At 32.0% G+C, this 19,977-nt stretch overlaps 2 protein-coding genes across 4 annotated transcripts; one reads left to right on the forward strand and one right to left on the reverse strand.

Moving 5' to 3' along the window:
• Nucleotides 1–541: 541 nt before the first annotated feature.
• On the forward strand, nt 542–3,876 carry LOC127253579 (uncharacterized). Its single transcript, XM_051278232.1, has 7 exons — nt 542–721; nt 2,668–2,743; nt 2,957–3,009; nt 3,111–3,149; nt 3,266–3,370; nt 3,463–3,628; nt 3,749–3,876. Exons 1-7 carry the CDS (start codon nt 542–544, stop codon nt 3,874–3,876), a joined length of 747 nt encoding a protein of 248 aa, XP_051134189.1.
• A 5,665-nt stretch (nt 3,877–9,541) lies between these two features.
• Nucleotides 9,542–13,755, reverse strand: LOC127253501 (signal peptide peptidase-like). 3 transcript variants are annotated; one of them, XM_051278127.1, is made up of 12 exons: nt 13,552–13,755; nt 13,217–13,300; nt 12,477–12,592; nt 12,229–12,380; nt 12,046–12,131; nt 10,851–10,978; nt 10,687–10,737; nt 10,437–10,523; nt 10,289–10,358; nt 10,066–10,217; nt 9,890–9,967; nt 9,542–9,809 (listed from the first exon to the last, which is right to left on the reverse strand). In XM_051278127.1, exons 2-12 carry the CDS (start codon nt 13,254–13,256, stop codon nt 9,741–9,743), a joined length of 1,029 nt encoding a protein of 342 aa, XP_051134084.1. In that variant the 5' UTR covers nt 13,257–13,300; nt 13,552–13,755; the 3' UTR covers nt 9,542–9,740. The 3 variants fall into 3 exon arrangements, with proteins under 3 accessions (XP_051134084.1, XP_051134083.1, XP_051134085.1); XM_051278126.1 differs by having other exon boundaries at nt 13,524–13,755; XM_051278128.1 differs by having other exon boundaries at nt 10,066–10,202; nt 13,524–13,752.
• Between the last annotated feature and the right edge of the window lie 6,222 nt (nt 13,756–19,977).

Here is a 19,977-nt window from a genome sequence, read left to right on the forward strand (position 1 = left end):
GGTAATCAATAGACAATTAAATATAATTTTAAAAAATTAGATATGCATGTGCATACGATTTTGATTATAATGTATTTGTGATATTATGTGGATAATTTTGTTAGTGCATATATATATATCTATATATGTGTACGTATGCATGCGTGAGACTTCACATTTTATTATATTTTAGATACGTATGTCATTGTACTTGTGAATTTATGAAAATGAGGATAGGTGAGCTATCTCACCAACCTCTTTCGGCAAATTCACTTATTTTACTTGGCACACATATTGTACACTTTATAGGTGAGCATCATCTCGCGTTATGATATTCGCCCCTGATGTACCGTAATACTTTGACGACAATGGACGATAGTAGTTGGACAACTGGATGACTTAGATGCACAGTCATTTAGGGATTAGACCCATTGTAGTTGAGACGTATTTGGTCTAATCATTCATGTTTCGTGTTGTTTCACTCATTGGGCTAATCACTGGTGAGGTCTACAGGTAGTTTAGGATCATATGCCAAGCTCCAAACGTGATCCCGTTAGGGCTCATGAGAAGAAGTAGAGCTTTCGGGTTCCCATTGGTGATTCCAGGTTGCACGAATTCTACTACATTAGATGGGATAGGACTAGACATGAGATTCCTATATTCGCTATCACAGACTATGGAGAATCTTGTGGTTAATAGCGACAACATCGGCTATCCTTGTATTCATTATAAGGCTTGTATGGTGGGTATATGAAAGTGACCAGATGACCATTTTATTATTATGAGTTTATCAGGTCCTTCCTTGAGTCGAGGTTTTTTTTGGCTATTTATTGATGATGGTCAAGTGAGCCTATTATTATGGAGCCGAAGTTATTTCGGCTGCTCACTTAGACAGATATAGTGAGCCTATAATTATAAGGTCGGGGTTATTTTGGCTGCTCACTTAGACAGATGTATAGATACGTAGGTGCTTGGTTTATCGAGTTTGACATCATTGTTGCATCATTTCACGGTTGGCATAACATGCCACTTATTTGGTGAATGACGGAGATTAGACTTCATTTTAAATTATGACAAGATATAATTTATGTTAGTTTTTATAATAGATTTAATTCTAGTATGTTTTTAAGAAAAATTTGGTTCAAGTATGCATTGCACCTTAGGGATAGCGGCGTCTCAAAATATAGAAAGATGGGTCGGCGTCTCAAAATATAAAAAGATGGGTTGAGTGAGTGAACTTCCATCTTATGTATTACATGTAAATTTTTAACTGAAAAAAACCCTCATATTTAGGAGTCTATTTTTGTAAATATTCATAAATCAGTTTGTGTGAAATAATAAGATATTTTTATAGTTAATTTTAGCATTAACACTGTATTGTGGAGTCCGAAGTAAGAGATGACGATCTCATGATGCAGTGTGACGGTAGTATTTCCAGTATAAGTTAATTGGGGGTGTTGCAACTAACATGAGAAGCATCAAAATTTTCTTGACCTTCAAGATAATAAGATGAAAAATGTGATAAGGAATTCGGTAGCAATGAAAACACCTCGTTCGCAATGCATGAAGTCAACGAGTAGAACTCACCTAAAATATAGATTTTATAGAACCAAGATGACTTCGGGTCCAAAAACTCTTTTGAAAGATTAGCATAAAATTATCTAACCAATTTGAGAATAAACCTACTTAACTCCACAGACCAAAAATATCGATTTCATTCTTTAAAAATGGCACTAAAACCAATTTCTTTGTAAAGAGGTTTGTCATACCTTACGTCGGGTAGAAAATATCTGATTGCAACACCTCTTCATCATATTATTTTTCCTTTTTAGTGAAATTGAACTTGGCAAACACATTCGTAACTTCTAAGTGTAGTAAAAGTAGGTTTCAATTTCCTTTTCTTAGTATTTTTCCTATTTGCAATAGTTTTTTTTTTTCAAAGTTCCAACTCTCTTAGTATCCACTATTTTACTCTTCTTTTGTCTCCTAGCCGAGAGTTGAATTAATAGATCATCATCATCTCGATCCTCTTCTATACGTGCTTTAGAAATCCCAACTCCTTGATGATTAATCTGATCATATTTTTTCCAAAGAAAGAACAAACTTATCTACATGAGCATTACTAGATTATATAGCCTCTGAATTGGCTTCTTGTTGTTTTGTTTGCTCATCAACACCTTGTTTTTCTTCCCTAACAACCTTTATTTCAACCACTCTTTTTTACTGATTCATTGATATTGCCTCATTTAGCAGTAGTTGTATCATAAACGTCAGCAACTTTCTTTGTTAATTACAGTGATGAAGAATATTGATAAAAAATTAAGTAGATAATTTTGAGAATTCTTTTTTTTAAAAAAAAGAAAAAAGTGCAGACGTGCAAGGAAGGGACAGCCACATTCACCCATAATTTATCATTTCATTTTCTTTTATTTTCTTCTTCTACTAGGTAGAAATATGTTTACCCAACTATTATTTATCCCATAGGATTTTTAATATATTTAATATATATTTGATTGTTTCATAAAAACTTAATATTCAATATAAATATTATTTTTATAATATCAATATTATTTTTTATATTTTTCATAAAAAAATATTTTAAAACAAAAATACTAAACAAACAAAATCGTTTTAATTCGATTTTCAATCAATTACCAATATTTTTTTTCAATGTGTTGAATATCGCAGAAAGCTGAATGCATCAAGTACCTTGGGATTTTTGCAAATATGGATGCACAAGCAAATCAAGTCTATGATACAATGAGTATTAAACAAATTTGATTCGAAGATTTTAGTAGCATTGAACTTCCAAAAACTTTTTAGGAAATAGTAGAATAGTTGATTTGTAGAGCTTTTACTTGTAAGATCAATAATTTTTTTTTTTTTTTTAAAAAAAACTCTTCTATTTTGTCTAAACAACATCGAGCGGATTGCAGATCAAGTGGAATTATATATATGTGCTTAAGCAAATATGCAGCTAGCAAGAAAGTGTTGTTCAAACTGATCCTTGCTTGGATGGCGGTCAAAGATGTAAGAACTTTTAATTTGTTCTTTTATTTCAATGTTTAATTTTTTTCTGACTCTTTACAATTCCATTTACTAAAAAAACAGATTTGTATTTTTTTTAATAGGGAGTGTGGTCGTTCACGAAAGAGACATACAAGCTAAAGGTATCGAGCGAGAGCAACTCTTGCCCATTAGCTCCTCATAAAAATCACATTTTTCGCACAACTTGTCGTAATCAAGCATATATATTGTGTTTTGTTGCAACTATGCGCTTTTGTAGTATGTTGAGGATTCGGGTGGGGAAAACATCGATGACTCCATTAGAAAAATCACATATTACATCTCGATGCCGGATGACTTGGAAGCATTTCATGCCATTTTATGTGTGAGTGTTCATTACAAGTGCACAATATTCTTTCTTTCATCATTTTTTTTTCGATAACTCTTTTTAAGCTTTTTAAAACAATTACAACATAGACTTTAGACGTTGTGATTGATGAGACATATGTGCCCGACCCTTCGGCATTCAATGTCTCCTCGTTTCTTCAAAACTTGAGCGTCGAGGATCAATCTTGCTTTGGTTTCATAGCCAACCAAAGCCTATGGAGATACGACAAAAGGATTCAAAATTCAACGATTCTTGGTAAGTACTATATTGCAATAGACAAACATATATAAGGCGTCACGCTTTTGCATGATTGATAAGATAAAATTATTTTCAATTTCGCTTTAAGTATGACTAAATTTATGTTTGTTGATGGAGATTGGTACGATGGAGCAATCTCTCAGCCTCGTCTAGTTCTAGCTGATCTCATCGAAGCTTTGTTTCCTTCCGGAAACTACACCGCCGCGTATTTCAGAAATATAGTTTTCAGGGTTTTCGTGGGCTGAAAAATGTAGCAACTTTATTCACATTGGGCACTGAATCCAACATTATTCGGGGTTGCATTACTTGAACAGTTTGATTCAAATTGGTTTCCAAATTTTTCGGTTATCTTCTTTTCTAATGGGGGCCATTTTATTACTTATGGCCGGCTAAAAATTATCGGTCAATTGGTGCAACATGTCATACAAGAAATCTTAAAAACCGACCACCATTGATAATGTCTTCTCAAGAATGAATGTAGTCATCATTCCCTGAGCTTAAGCATTACCCTATACATGCAAAGTGACACATTGATATGGTTCATCTCTGATGGACAACGCGTAGACGGCGTCCGACAACTTGTTGCCATTCTTTTATTGATTCTCTATATGAGTTTTTTTCCTCGATTGGAATTGCATATTCCGTTGTGTCCAATTAGGCGTGCTAATTATGTTGACCTGAAAAAAAAATTTTCGACCTAAAATTTCTTACCGGAAAGGATCGATGGGTTCTCGGGCAAGTGCTACAAATCTTCGGTGGTATGCAATATATTTAGGCAAGACTTACTAAAAACAATAAAAAGAAAATGGTAGAAATTAATTGCAATGAATTGCACATTGAATTATATTGTTCTACAAACAAAATTAGAAAAAGAAAATGCAAGAGGATTAAAGAAAAAGAAAGAACAAATTTTGTGGATGAATTGATAGCTTTGTTTTGCCCTACATAATATTTGTATTCAACTCTCCATAACGTTTGTTCATAATGCCCTCCATTTAATTAGTGCCATTATCTAAACTCTTGATAAGGATGCAAATAATAATATGTAATCTACTAATCCTTGTAAAATCTTAATGAGCTCAATGGATCATCGATTTGGTTGAACCATTGTTTTTGTTTCATGAAATTACACATATAATCCACTATAAATTGATCTTGGGCCGAAGACACTTGTCTATTTCATCCACAAGGTTGAAAGAAATTATTTAGAATTTTGGCCAGATATTATAGATGAAATTTTGTGGGACAACAAACTTTATTATATTGATCAGCACAATTTTATAGTGTGTTAGAAAATTTATATATTTTGATTTATTTTAGAAAATAATAAAATATACCAATAAATATAGGGTATGCTCTTTCAAAATTCTATTTTTTTTAAAAATTGTTTAACCATTGTAATATCTTTAAAAAAATTTATTTATCTTATAAAACATCACATTCAATTACTATTTAAATGAAATAGCAAAATCAAAATAGAATTCCAAAAAAACATTTTAAATGCTGCCCTCGTTCCAATTCAATAGTGTCTGTTGATATTTTATAGTAGATTCAAAAATAATAGTATTTTATTAGTTATTGGAAATTTGTAAGAGTTTTTAACATTTTTGCTATTTGAATTTATGTATAAAATAATTGTATGTGTAATGATATGTTTGTAATTTACTTAAAATTTAAAGGTTATTTTTGTATTACTATGATAGACGAAAATGATAAAAAAATGTTATTTGAATTGAGACGAATGGAGTATAATATAAATATTTATTAAATGTGATATTCTAATTAGAAAATATATATTTTTTAAGTTATTACTTTAAAAGAAAAAGTAAATATCAATGGGGTGTTTGGTAATTAGTTGGTAGCTGATTCGATTAGCGGATTTGACTAGCGGATTCAGTTAGCTATTTGTGCTAAAGTGTTTGGTAAAATAGATGTTTGATACTGGTTGTTTATATGTAAAATGATAATTAAAGATATATTGTATTTTATTTTTCAAATATTTAGTTTTTTTTTTTTTTTGGTGCGTAGGAATTTTTAGAATTAATTATGAAAGTTTTATTAAAGTATTTATTTTTTTTATTTTTCTAAATATTTTGTAACAAATTAATGTATTTTTATTAAAAAAATATGAACTTTTTTCCTTAGAAATAATGTAAAATATAAAAAGAAATGTATTTATATTTTTATTAAGTTAATTTTTAATTAATTATATTTTATAAAATTTATAATTTTAAATAAATTTATTATAATATATTCATTATTTATAAAAAAAATTATATGAAAAAAATATATAGTAGATATTGTAATATACATAAGTTAATAATTATTTTAATTATTTTGAATTTATAAAAATAAATTTATAAGTTATTAAATAATATATTAAAATAATTAATAAATACTACAATGAAACATATATTAATACTTGTAACAAAGAAATGACTTATATTTAAGAGCAAATATAAAATATAATTTTTGAAAGAGAAACAACTATCTTGAAACACATTATAGATCGTTTCAAAAATTAAGTTATGAGGTCAATAAATTATTTCAAAAAATTAATTTACCAAATACTTAAATTTGTTTTTTTACAAATACTTAAAAATTGATTTTTTGACTGATGAATTAGCTGTTTAATAATCTAAAAACTTCCCAAAATATTTATCCAACATCCTCTGAATGGAATTAATATTTTTTGAAAATATATAAATGGACAAAACTAATGTTGGGTGTGTGCTTTTATATATATATATATATATATATATATATTAATTTAAATGGTTAATTGAATATAACATTTTATAAAATATAATATTTTTCTATTCTGGTTAAATCATGATGCAAAAATTTAAATAAAATATAATTAGTAAGTAATAAAAAAATAATTAATAAAAATAATTATATATTAAAATTAATATAACTAAATAGTCTAATTATAATTAAAAAAATTATAAATTATTAATTTCAAGATGTGATTAAAATGTATAATTATAGTTTTAAAAAATAAAATGACAAATTATATGGGACGGATCGAAATAGAAAAGAGCAAATATTTTATTTGAGAGGGATAAAGTAATACTTCATCCGTCATTCAAATGTGTGCTCATTTGACCGGACACGAATTTTTATAAAAGTGAGTAATAATTGTTAATTTTTCATTTTTATAGTAAAAATCAGTACAAAAGTGGAATGATTTTTTACTTCAAAAGAAAATAAAAATATTTTCACTGACAACCCAAAAAAAAAATAGCATAAATTTAAATGACGGAGTGAGTATATATTTATATATATATATATATATATATGTAAAGGTAAAAATTGCATATTGAAAAAATTAAGGTAAACATAGCTAAAATATTCAAATAATATGCTTAACAGATACATGATCAAACAACAAGATTACTATTTTATTATTTTTATCCATCTAAATAAAAAATACAAATTTTTTTATTTTAATAAATTTAATTAAACTATAGTGTTATACAATGCTCATATGTGGACAATACATACATGTTGTGTGGATACAACGCGTAATGTAATTTCATTGGCTATATAAATGGTTTGTTCTCTTCCATTAAACATGGCGTAGCAATTTGCTATATATATAAATAGCTGTTGTCCTTTGTCAAAAGAATACACTAAATTTCATTTTGCATTATCTCTTTCTCTTTTTCTGCAATTCATCAACATCAATCATCATTACTATCTTATATATATATATATACATACATATATACATATATTAAATACCATCATATAATATTACTACACCTACCACATATACATATATATACACTAATTATATTATAATAATTTAATATCATACAAAATAGTAATTAACTGTAGAGATAATTAATATTCATATTCGTTATTCTTATATTAATAGTTACGACATATACATTATAAATACACTCAATTTTATACTTTATAATCGCCAATAATATTACATTAAATTAAAACATAGGATAAAAATGTTGTAATATTAGTATAGAATTAGCCAATAAAAATATTAATTACTTCTACCGCTAACCATTATTTTATATTTTGTATATAATATTATATATATATACGGTATATATGTAAGTGTGTATATATATGTATAATGTGTCTGTGTGTTAATGATTACATATGTATATATGTTTAGTACGAATATATGACGTAATGTAAAGTGAATAGAGTAATAAATGAAGAGAGATTTGGAGAGAAATTGGTGTGTCTGTTCATTCATTCTTTCACTAGTATTTATAGGCTTAGAATTATTCAAAACTTGTACACGTAGCTACGACGATTTACCTACATAAATGCATCCATAATATATTTGTATACATATATGATATGTGGGTATGACGTGTTCAACAAAAAAAACACATTTACATATAAAAATACTACCAATTGCTATTTTTAATAGCTACGCAAAATGCAAATATATATCTTCTAACCAAGAGTATAATTATAATGAAAAAAAAAAAATTCTCCATCGTGTGTATTTATTTATTTTATGATGGATAGTGTGCATATGCATAAATATATTTTTCCCGTTCCACCTAATTTGTTCATCTTAGTTGGACAGAGAGTTTTATGTATTATGTAATCAAAAAGTAATTAAAAAATATATTAATAAAAATAATTATGATTAATAAAAATAATTATAGATTAAAATTAAGATGACTATAGTTTAATTAAAAATATATATAAATTATGAATTTTAAAATGAGATTAAAGTGTATAATTATATTTGTAAATAGGAAAAAAAACAAATTATATAAGACGAACCGAAATAGAAATAGTCGATAAATTATGTGGGACAAATTAATTATTTTTTAAGGATGCTATGTATGAATATACGGACTAAATCCATTTATTTTTTTAAATGATTTTTCTTTTTTCTTCTTTTTTTTTTTTAATTCCGGAGATATAAAGAATTATATAGGTAATATAAAAATAACAAATACGTATAATATACTCCCTTCGTTCCGGAACTATAGTCTTGGATGTGTTGGACACGAGATTTAAGGAATATTGATATTATATTGATAGTAGGTAAAAAGTATAAGTAAAATATATTTTTGCCTTGTAAATTAGTGTAAAAAGCAGTGACAATTGTGTAATAATAATAAAAGAGTAAGGTGTTTTATAGTTATATGGTTATTTATAGAAATAAGACTATTGTTTTGAGACGAACAAAAAATAGTAAACAAGACTATCGTATTGAGACGAATGAAATATTATTATTTTTTTTTAAAAAAAAATGTTTGTATTTTACAAAAAAAAATACACCTTTATTTTTTGATATATGATGTAGGCTAAGGTTAAAGTATTGATTGGGTCAAATCAAAATACCTATTTGATTCGATTGGAATATATATATAAGACAGACAATATATGTTTTTATATAATATACTATAATATTGTGTTATATAAAAAAATATGCAAAGCGTAGTTTATATATTGTTGCTTTATATAATTATGTCATTTGTTGTAAACAATGTATTATACATTATATTATCATTGCTATAAACTTTTTGTTTTATATGTGTACATATACTGATCTAACCGATGCATATAACGTATATGAGTATATTAGAGTGATATAATTGTAATGTTAAATAAAATATAAAAATTATTTTATTAATATATAGATATTATGCATAGAATGTTCCACATGAAATATTAATATTTTTTATTTTCTTCTGCACTTTGTTCTTTTATTTTTTTAAAAATATAATTATATATTTTAAATTTCATAATTTATAATTTTTTTAATTTTAATTAAATTTTATTCAATAATTATAAATTTTCAAAATTCTCATAGACAAATTTTTTAAGGCTGAGGGAGCATTTACTAAATCATATATATAGATAAATTAATTCATAAACAGCCTAATCTAATAAAATAGATATATTGGTAGCCACTGGACTAAAGAGTAAATATATACCGACACAAGATGAGAAAACGTTCAGACAAACATAATGTATGATGGTGGTGATGAACAAAACCTTGTACAAGACAATCTGTTTCTGCATGATTCTACTCAATCGATGTTCCATATTTCTGTAAGTAAGAATTAATGGAATTCTAGTTTTCTCTTACCTCAGATCGATCTGTCGATTCTCATTCATCTTTCTTGCCGGAGTCTGTTTTTCCTGAGATTGTTGCTTTGGTCTCTTCGAATTCCAGCAACTGCAAGTCGACAAGATGCAGAAATTAATCGAATGCTGAAAAATTTACAGCCGGCGTATTTGAAAGCACGATGGGCTTACATGTTTGACGTCGCCATTCCAGATGCAATGTGCAGCTAAAAATCCGATAACAGCAGGGACAATGTACAACAATGCAGGCTGGAAGATAATTGCAAAATGAATGATTTCAGAGTCGAGCTAATGGAGAGATGTCCCGAGTTCAGTTAGAATGGGAATTTGCCCAACATAATGTTCACCTGAGCTGCTTGAAACCAGTTCATTACAAAGATGGTGAGGGCCAAACCGGCAGTGTATCCAACAAATGTGCTCCTGAAATATCGGCTCTCATGCCCCCTGGAGACGTCGAATCTTAGCGCCAACGCTACAAAAATTCCTGAAAGAAATGCAGCTACGCATATCTAGATTGACGTGGTTTCTTGAAAAAATGAAAAATAAAAAAATGCACCAAGAACGGCGTACCAGGAATGACAATATCACCGAGTCCTAGCATTGAAAATGGGCGCGAAGAATTTGAAGTTGGGAATAAGAGCTGCAGAAAGTGAAGCGTTCTAATTTAAAAAATTTAATCATAGTTAGAGCCGTTGTGGTGCGAAGAAATGGGACAAACCTTTATAGGAGCATCAAAAGATTTTGCGACGCTAACCATCACCGGTGTGAAGAAGACCCAGAAAATGTCGTATACAAAGAGCCCGGCCTGCAATTTAGAGAAGATACACATCAATTTGAAAATGACTAAATGTTTCTGTAAACCATAACTAGTCCTAATGAAAATCCGAGCATACAAGACTGTACATAGACATCGAAAATTTGATAATGAAAATTTTTAAAGCACTTAAAGTTGTTAATATATGTTGTACCAAGAGAATGGCTCCGGTCTTAAATGATCCAAGCGAAAGCATTTCGATTCCCTGAAACATAGATATCAGAAGATTGGTAATAAATATTTTTCTCCCTGAGACATATGCTTTATTTTAAGGGAACCAAGTTAGAAACGGTAAACAAAAATTTACTGCTATAGAACCTGAATGCAGAAAGCGAGGCCCAAGATATTGTTTGCTAGCCAATGCTTGTTTGAAGCGTACCATGCACAGAAGAAGGCGCCAGGAATTCCGGCAACGATTTGTGATTTTGTGAATTCGACCTCCAAAGCTGTCCAATGAATGCGGAGATAAATATCATTTGGCACGATACAAGTGATGTTATATCAAGAAGATCAACTAAATAGCTAGAAGGAGACCATGTATTTTCAACTGATAAAAGAAATTAATCGAGATTGCTATCCCTTGATACATTGGCTATGTGCCCAATTCGAATTTTGAAGCACTGAAAATGTGCAGCAAAACTATACGACTTTTAGACAGTAAATAATCAGGAAAACATGCAGCAACAACCATCTTTTACAAATAGCAGACCTCATATCCAAATAAAGAGCAATACGGTAATTCTAATCGATGCAGATTACAGATGCTCTATTTCAATATGAAACCATGTCAATTCTTGTAAGCATAAATTTCATACCTCACAATCTAAATATGGAAGTAAAAGAGAACAGAATATAATTTAATCTAATAAAATTTTGATGTAGTTAGCCTTAAAAACAAACTAGTTTGTTCATAGGCTTGCAGCCAGAATTCATAAACGCAGACTCAACTGCACAATTCACTTAGGAGCACACTAAATCCCTGACAGATGTATATACCCATAGCACTTGTAATACTTTCAAGTAGTAATTTTTTCAGAAATCACCATACATTCATGGCATATGAAGCTACCCTTCCATTTTAGATGATCGCTGACATTCAGGTAGAATAACTTTCATTTTTATATTTTTCATTTTTACACTCCACAGCTTTAGTAATTTGGTGGCAGTAAGTAACAAATAATCCATGTGATTCATGTTTTGTAATATACAGAAATGCATATAGCTACATAAATTATTCGAGGAAGGGAACAGGGAACAATTACTGTGTAAATCATCTTTCCACTCCCTCACCATAAAATTGTAGGATAATAGGATATTTATACACTATATATTGACGAAAAGAGCCTCAACTCTAAATCCTACGTTATATATGTGCTTCTTGAATACATGTAAATTTAGCTAACAGGCAATAAAAAATTAAAAATTGATACTAATAAATGACGAAAGCATCAAAAGGCATAACCAATCCTGGAATGACAAGGAAACAGATTAAAAGGCACCGGTGAGTTCATACACTTGACATATGGGAAGCGCCATACGATGAGATTATTGTTCCAGGATTCAGGCATAAATTTTTTTACTGCAGGTAACAATGTTGCCCTGCAAAATCGGCACATAACAATAGGTTCATGAACTAATAATACTTTTAACTAGCGATGTTATATATGAATGTATATAGGAAATATGGAAAACTTACGAAAGAGCAACAGTGCCAAGCACAAAAAAATAACATGTCAAAACAGCATTAACCAAGTCTTTTGATACAAACTTGAAAAGCAGAAACAGCGAGAGCAGCATTGCACTCCCAACTAATGGAAACCGCATTGCATGTTCATTGGAAATTGTCTCCTGCAAAATCGTACCATGTCAAAAGAAATGCAAATACAACTCACTAGCTCAAAAAGGGGCAGGAAAAAAAGAATTGCATTTTGAAGCTAAAATTACTGATGGTGGAGTTGGCTTTACTGAACGGTAGCAACCCACATACACCGTAAGGGAAGCTGTCAAGATCACGTTCAAATTTGGATTCACATTAACTAAGAGTGGAGCCAAGGTCAAGCCTGAAATTATTGATAAAGGTTACAATCAGATTGTTATGCTCCCAAAATAAATCATAGTGCTGCTAGTCATACACAGTCACACAACTGCTTGCGCTTAGAATACTCAAACAGGTTTTGATTGAAAAGTCACGATCACAATATTAGAAATGCATTAGAATAAATAAGAAGAAACAATACAGGCAACAAACTAGCCACACAAACTTATAAGTTTTAGTAGTTTTGCCTTTCCCCTTGTAGAGTAATTTACTGAAAATAAAAATTCATAATATGACTATGCAAAGTAGCTACATCAACGTCAACTTATTTCCAGAGGGTATAACAGAATTACATAGAGAAATCTAGACCTAACAGTGTTTGATCCTGAACCTTCCGGTGGACAGGATCATGTCACATAAACTCATATACTAAAAATTTTCTAATCTGGTTAACAATTACATTAACTATGAAATGATAATCTTCTTCTAGAATTGGAATTTCTAACTTATTTGATCAGCAATCAAAACCATTAGAAAATCCAGTTCACATAAATCATGTATAATCAGCCATACAAAAGATAAAATAGAATAAACAGAGAGAACATCAATAAAAGGAAAAGCATATTAAAAGAAGAAGAAGAAGAAACACCTGCTAGGGCCAAATTAGCCAGTCGCTCTTTACTCTTCATGATAAAACTTCCTAAACTTTACCACAATCCACAATTCTTAACAGCTGCACGAAAGCAAAACCACAGAAATTCAATCCAAACAGCAATCATTCCAAACATTTCACACGAGCAAGGATCAAGAGCATCCAAGCGGACTTAAAAAGTATTAAGCATCACAAATTTGGACAAGAAACACGAATCATGAAATAAATTAAAGATAGATTATCGAGGCACTGAATTTTCAATCTTGCAACCCAACAATTCTCTTTGTGTCACCAATTTACTCACAAATCAAGACGAAGAAGCTTGTTTGAACCTCAAAGGCAGCCGGATTGAGTCCTCCTCCAGTGTGAATTTTCACCGTGAGTAGGTTTTAGTAATCTCCACGCCATTGTGGAGATTATGCGTATCTGAAACCATAAATGTTATTATATGAAATGCATTTATTGCTAGTCGATTCAAGCCGAAAAGAATCATGGCAAACGCTCGCCGCATAACACTGTTGAACGTTTGCTAAGTCTTGACGTACAACCTCGTAAAGCGTGGGATTGTAGTAACGGTACCATTAGGAGGAAACTGCACGGAAACGGAAGGTGCGAGCCACGTCTTTAAGCCAATCATACTAAGCCACGTCAGAATCAAGAGATATGTAACCTAATAAATAATTTTGTTTATAAATTCATAATCTAATTTAGAGATATTACTAACTTTTTATACAGGGCGGCTACAGTAAAATTCATCTTGGTAATGAACGCACGATGTAATTAGAAATAATGTATTGTGTTATTTGGCCGCACATCTTTTATATTAATATCATATAAATAAAATATATGAATTAATAACACATAACAATTGATTTTATCACATGACATACTCTTGTACCGCGCATATAACATTTTTAACAACACATACTTTTATTATACACGGCATGTATTGTGTATAATAACAACATGTGTTGTTTGTATATATTATTTCTAATCCAAGATCAACAATGTTATATTCTGGCAGCGGTTGCCGGATCTGGGTTTCAATTCAGACGGATCGGTTGTGTGTATGGCCTCAGTATATCATATTGTTGGGTTTGGGTTTCTTCTATGTGTGGAGACCCAACAATTCAAGTTAGCCCAAAAAGAATTGAGAGCCCACTTTTCTCGATTGTTGCCCTAGCCTTCATAGTTAGGAGATTGGTCATTTGGGTGTAGAGATTTTGAGAGAGGAACAATCGTAATCCACACGAAAGAATCGACAAGCAATAAAGAATTTCTTCGATTCGATTTCGATCAACGGTCTCATCATCCTTGGATGTTTTCTTGGTATCGTTGATTCCTCACTTTTTACTTGTTTGGATTTGATTTTGAATTTTATTGGTTGGGGATTGGAATGGGTAGTTAGTAGTTGAGAGATCTCTTGTGATTGCGGTTCGATTCTTGTAATTGGGTGTGGAGTTTGATAGCCCTTTTGGTTGTGGTTAGCTTTGATTGTACGAACCTATTGATATAGTCGATTTTGCCTTGGGTTTGGTGATAGGCCTCATGGTTTTTATTCTTCACTTTGAAGGAGTTTTCCACGTTAAAAGTTTTGGTGTCTCACATTGTTATTTCCGTTGTTTATTGGTGGTTATCATTCATCGTATTTTGGTAGAAAGAATAAATTGATTGAAGGGAAAGGTTTTGGTGGAGCAGTTTGAACACCCTGCTTAGGCGTGACCACACTTAAGGAGTACACCAAATTTGATTTTGGTTTGGATTTTGGTCTTCTTCTGGTATTCTACCAACAAAAAGTGATATAAGAGCAAGGTTGGTTGGGAGTGTTATTTACCATTGAAGGATGAATGTGAACTTGGGAGGAATAGTTTGCTTAGATGGAACAAACTATCATGTTTAGAAGGGGAAGATAATTGATTTTTTATATGTGAAGAAGTTACACGGGCCAGTGTTCTCTGCGGCAAAGCCTGATGTTGAAAGTAGTGATGCAGATTGAGAATTGAAGCATCGACAAGTATGTGGTTGCATAAGGCAATGGGTAGAGGACAATATTTTGAATCACATTGTGAATGAGACCAATGCCAAAATATTGTGGGACAAACTGGAAAGCTTATATGCTTCGAAGACTGACAACAATAAGTTGTTTCTACTCAAGCAGGCTATGCGATTGAGTTATCATGAGAGCAAGTCCATTTCCGATCACATAAATGAGTTTCAAGGATGTTTCGATCAGCTGTCAGGCATGGAGTGAAGTTTTATGATGAGGTACTTGGTTTGTGGCTACTTAATACTCTTCCAGATTCATGGGAAGGTTTCAGAGTTTATTTGTCTTATTCTGCACCCGATGGAATAGTCACTTTGGAGTTTATCAAAAGTGTGATTTTGAATGAAGGGGTGAGGAGGAAGACTCTTGGCACTTCATCTTCTCATTCGGAGATCCTAGTTATTAATAATAGGGGAAGAAGTTGGAATATAGGCCGAGATTGTGGGAATCGAGAAAAGAGTTGAGGAAGAAGTAAATCAAAGCCAAAATACAAAGACCTTGAGTGTCATCATTGTGGCAAACGGGGACATATCAAAAGGTATTGTTGAAAAATGAGCAGAAAGGCAAGGACAACAAGTATGAGCAAAAAGATGATGATAAAAGCAATGATCGTGTGAATACGACAATGCCGGAGGATCTCGTCATTGTGTATGAGGAAGAGGGAATTCATCTTACCCAAAATGAGACTAGTTGGGTTGTGGATAGTGGAACTGCATTTCATGTGACTCATAATAGGGATTTCTTCACATCATATACTCCAGGAAACTTTGGAGTCTTGAAGATAGGAAATGATAGCTTGGTGAAAGTAGTTTACACAGGAACAATGTGTTTGGATACCACTAGTGTATACATACTAGTGCTGAAGGATGTGAGGCATGCTCTCGATATTTGACTGTATCTAGTCTCCACGGGTAGGTTGGATGATGATGGATATTCCTGCCATTTCGGTGATGGAAAATGGAACCAAAGGTTCTATGGTAATTGCTTAGGGTAAGAAAAGGTCTAGTTTATCTTGGTTTCATATTATTATTTCTGTGAATGATGTTAATGCAATTCAGAATGGGAGTTCTTCGAGCTTATGGCATAGGAGATTGAGTCACATTAGTGAGAAAGGACTCGATACTTTGGCGAGAAAGAATCTACTCCCTGGTGTTAGATGTGTTTAGCTTGATAAGTGTTCACATTGCCTTATGGGAAAGAAAAGACGGGCTTTCTTTGTTCATCACCCTCCTACGAGGAATATAGACATTCTTGAATTGATCCATTCGGATGTGTGCGGTCCTTTTAAGGTAAAGTCTTTTGGATGTGCAGTTTATTTTGTTATCTTCATTGTGATCACTCAAGAAAATTATGGGTTCGAATGTTGAAATCGAAGGATCAGGGTCTTGATCCTTTTGTTGAGTTTCATGTTTCTGTTGAGAGAGAAAGAGGTAAGAAATTGAAGTGCATCAGGACCGATAATGGAGGTGAATATCATTGACCCTTTGATGCTTATTGTCGAAAGCATGGTTTTCGACACCAGAAGACACCTCCTAAAACTCCGCAAATAAATGACTTGGCAGAAAGGATGAATAGAATGTTGATGGAGAGAGTCAGATGCGTGCTTTCGGATGTTAAATTGCCTCAACATTTCTGGGGTGAGGCTTTATATGCAGTTGCTCGTATTATTAATCTGACTCCTACAGTGGCTTTGCAGACAGATGTTCCTGACAGAGTTTGGTACGGAAAAAGAGTATCTTATGATCACATCAGAGTTTTTGGATGCAAGTGTTTTGTTCATGTGCCTAAGGATGAGCGATCCAAGTTGGATGCTAAGACTCGACAATGCATTTTTATTGGCTATGGTGATGATGAATTTGGTTATAGGTGTTACGATCCTATTGAGAAAAGCTTGTCAGAAGTCGTGATGTTGTATTCATGTAGGATCAAACGATTGAGGACATTGAGACGAACCATAAGCCAAATATTTAAAATAAAGACTTGATTTATTTTGATCGAGTTCTTGCACCAAAATTGGGTAGTGATGAAAATTAGTCTGTCGACGACGATGCCGTTGATGATGTTGATGTTGGTCCGAGTTATTCTGAGAATTCAAGGGATATGGTAGAGTCTTCATTGAGAAGGTCTACCCGGGATAGACAACCCTCCGCTAGGTATTCATCTATGGAGTATGTGCTTTTGACCGAGAATGGAGAGCCTGAGGACTATGAAGAAGCCGTCCAAAGTCTTTAAAAAGATAAGTGGATTGTTGCTATGAAAGATGAAATGCAATCCCTACATACTAATGACACGTATGAGTTGGTTGAGCTTCCAAGTAATAGAAGAGCCTTAAAAAATAGGTGGATCTACAAGGTGAAGCATGAAAAACACTCAATCCTCTCCTCGATATAAAGCCAGACTTGTTATGAAGGGCTTTAGTAAAAAACATAGTGTTGATTTTGAGGAAATTTTTTCACCGGTTGTCAAGATGACTTCTATTCGTATTATCTTGGGTTTGGCTGATTGTCTTGACTTAAAAGTTGAGCAAATGGATGTCAAGACGGCGTTTCTTCACGGTAACCTCGAAGAAGAAATTTATATGGAGCAACCTAGAGGTTTTGTGGTGAAAGGAAAGGAGAACCATGTATGTCGATTGAAACAGAGCTTGTAAGGGCTTAAACAGGCTCCGAGGCAGTGGTACAAGAAATTCGAATCTTTTATGATTCAACAAGGGTACAAGAAGACTGATGCCGCACTTGTGTTTTCGTGCAGTGGTTCTCAGGTACTGATGTTATCATCTTACTTCTTTATGTAGATGATATGCTCATAGAAGGCTCTTCAGCCTCGAAAATAAATAATTTGAAGAAAGAGTTGAGCAAGCATTTTGCGATAAAGGATTTGGGGCTAGTTAGAAGTATTCTTAGGATGTATATTTCTCGGAATAGGGAAGAGAAAAAAGTATGGTTATCCCAAGAAAAATATATCGAAAAAGTGTTACAGTGGTTCAACATAGACAATGCTAAAGCTACTTCTACCCCGCTTGCTGTTTCGTTTAAATTGAGTATGAAGTAGTGTCCTTCTACTGAGAAAGAAAAGGAAGATATGCAGTGAATTCCTTATGCCTCAGAAGTTGGAAGTTTGATGTACGCCATGGTGTGTACTCGACTGAACATAGCTCACGCAGTTGGTGTTGTTAGCCAATTCATGTCGAATCGTGGCAAAGAGCATTGGAGTGCAGTGAAGTGGATTCTGAAATATCTTCGGGGAACTTCGAGTACGAGGTTGTGCTTTGGTACTGGTAAGCCAGAACTTGTTGGTTATACAAATTCTGATATGGCGGGAGATATTGATAATAGGAAGTCTACTTCTGGATACTTGATAACTAATGCAGGGGGAGCTATTTTATGGCAGTCCCGATTGCAGAAATGTGTTGCACTCTCTTCCACAGAGGCGGAGTTTATTGCTACTACCAAAGCTTGCAAGGAGTTATTATGGTTGAAAAAATTTTTGTGAGTGAAATCGGTTTCGCTCAACAAAAGTATATTTTGTATTGCGACAATCAAAGTGCGAACCATCTTAGCAAGAATCCGACATTTCATGGGAGATCAAAACATATTGATACAAGGTATCTTGGATTCGAGAGGTTTTGGATTCTAAGTTGATTGAAGTTGATAAAATCCACACGGATGAAAATAACGCGGATATGTGCACTAAAAGTCTTCCAAAAGACAAGTTCGAATTCTACAGGATGATTGCAGGGTTGGTTGCCTCCTCCACATAGTCGGAAGGGGGAAAATTGTTGGGTTTGGGTTCCTTCTATGTGTGGAGGCACAACAATTCAAGTTAGCCCAAAAAGAATTGAGAGCCCACTTTTGCCAATTGTTGCCCTAGCCCTTATAGTTGGGAGATGAATCATTTGGGTGTAGAGATTTTGAGAGAGAAACAATCGTTATCCACACGAAAGAATCGACAAAGAATAGAGAATTTCTTCGACTCGGTTCCGATCAACGTTCTCATCATCCTTGGATATTTTTTTGGTTTCGTTGATTTCTCACTATTTACTTGTTTGGATTCGATTTTGAATCCTATTGGTTGGGGATTGGAATGCATTATTAGTAGTTGGAAAATCTCTTGTGATTGAGGTTCGATTCTTGTAATTGGGTGTGGAGTTTGATAGCCCTTTTGGTTGTGGTTATCTTTGATTGTATGAACCTATTGATATAGTGGATTTTGCCTTAGGTCGGGTGATAGGCCTCGTGGTTTTTATCCTTCGCTTTGAAGGAGTTTTCTACGTTAAAAGTTTTGTTGTCTCATATTGTTATTTCCGTTGTTTATTGGTGGTTATCATTCATCGTATTTTGGTAGAAAGAATAAATTGATTGAAGGGAAAAATTTTGATGGAACAGTTTGAACACCCTGCTTAGGCGTGACCACGCTTAAGAAGTACACCGAATCTGATTTTAGTTTGCATTTTGGTCTTATTCCGGTATTCTCTCAACGCATATGGCCAAAATTCATCACATATATTATAACAATATTATTTAAAATTTGAATTTTGCGTTCAATTTTTTATTATATAATTTTTATAAATTTTTTGTAGAAATATTATTTATATTTATAAATTTGTATATTGAAATTATTGTTCATCCTAAAGTTAAAAGTAAAATTCAATATTCAAAAGAATAAAATTGTAATGTTATACTTCTAACTTTTTTTATGTATTAATGTTATAAAT

This window comes from Andrographis paniculata, unplaced genomic scaffold (assembly GCF_009805555.1).
Source record: "Andrographis paniculata isolate CXL003 unplaced genomic scaffold, ASM980555v1 Contig51END, whole genome shotgun sequence".
Lineage (NCBI taxonomy): Eukaryota > Viridiplantae > Streptophyta > Magnoliopsida > Lamiales > Acanthaceae > Andrographis > Andrographis paniculata.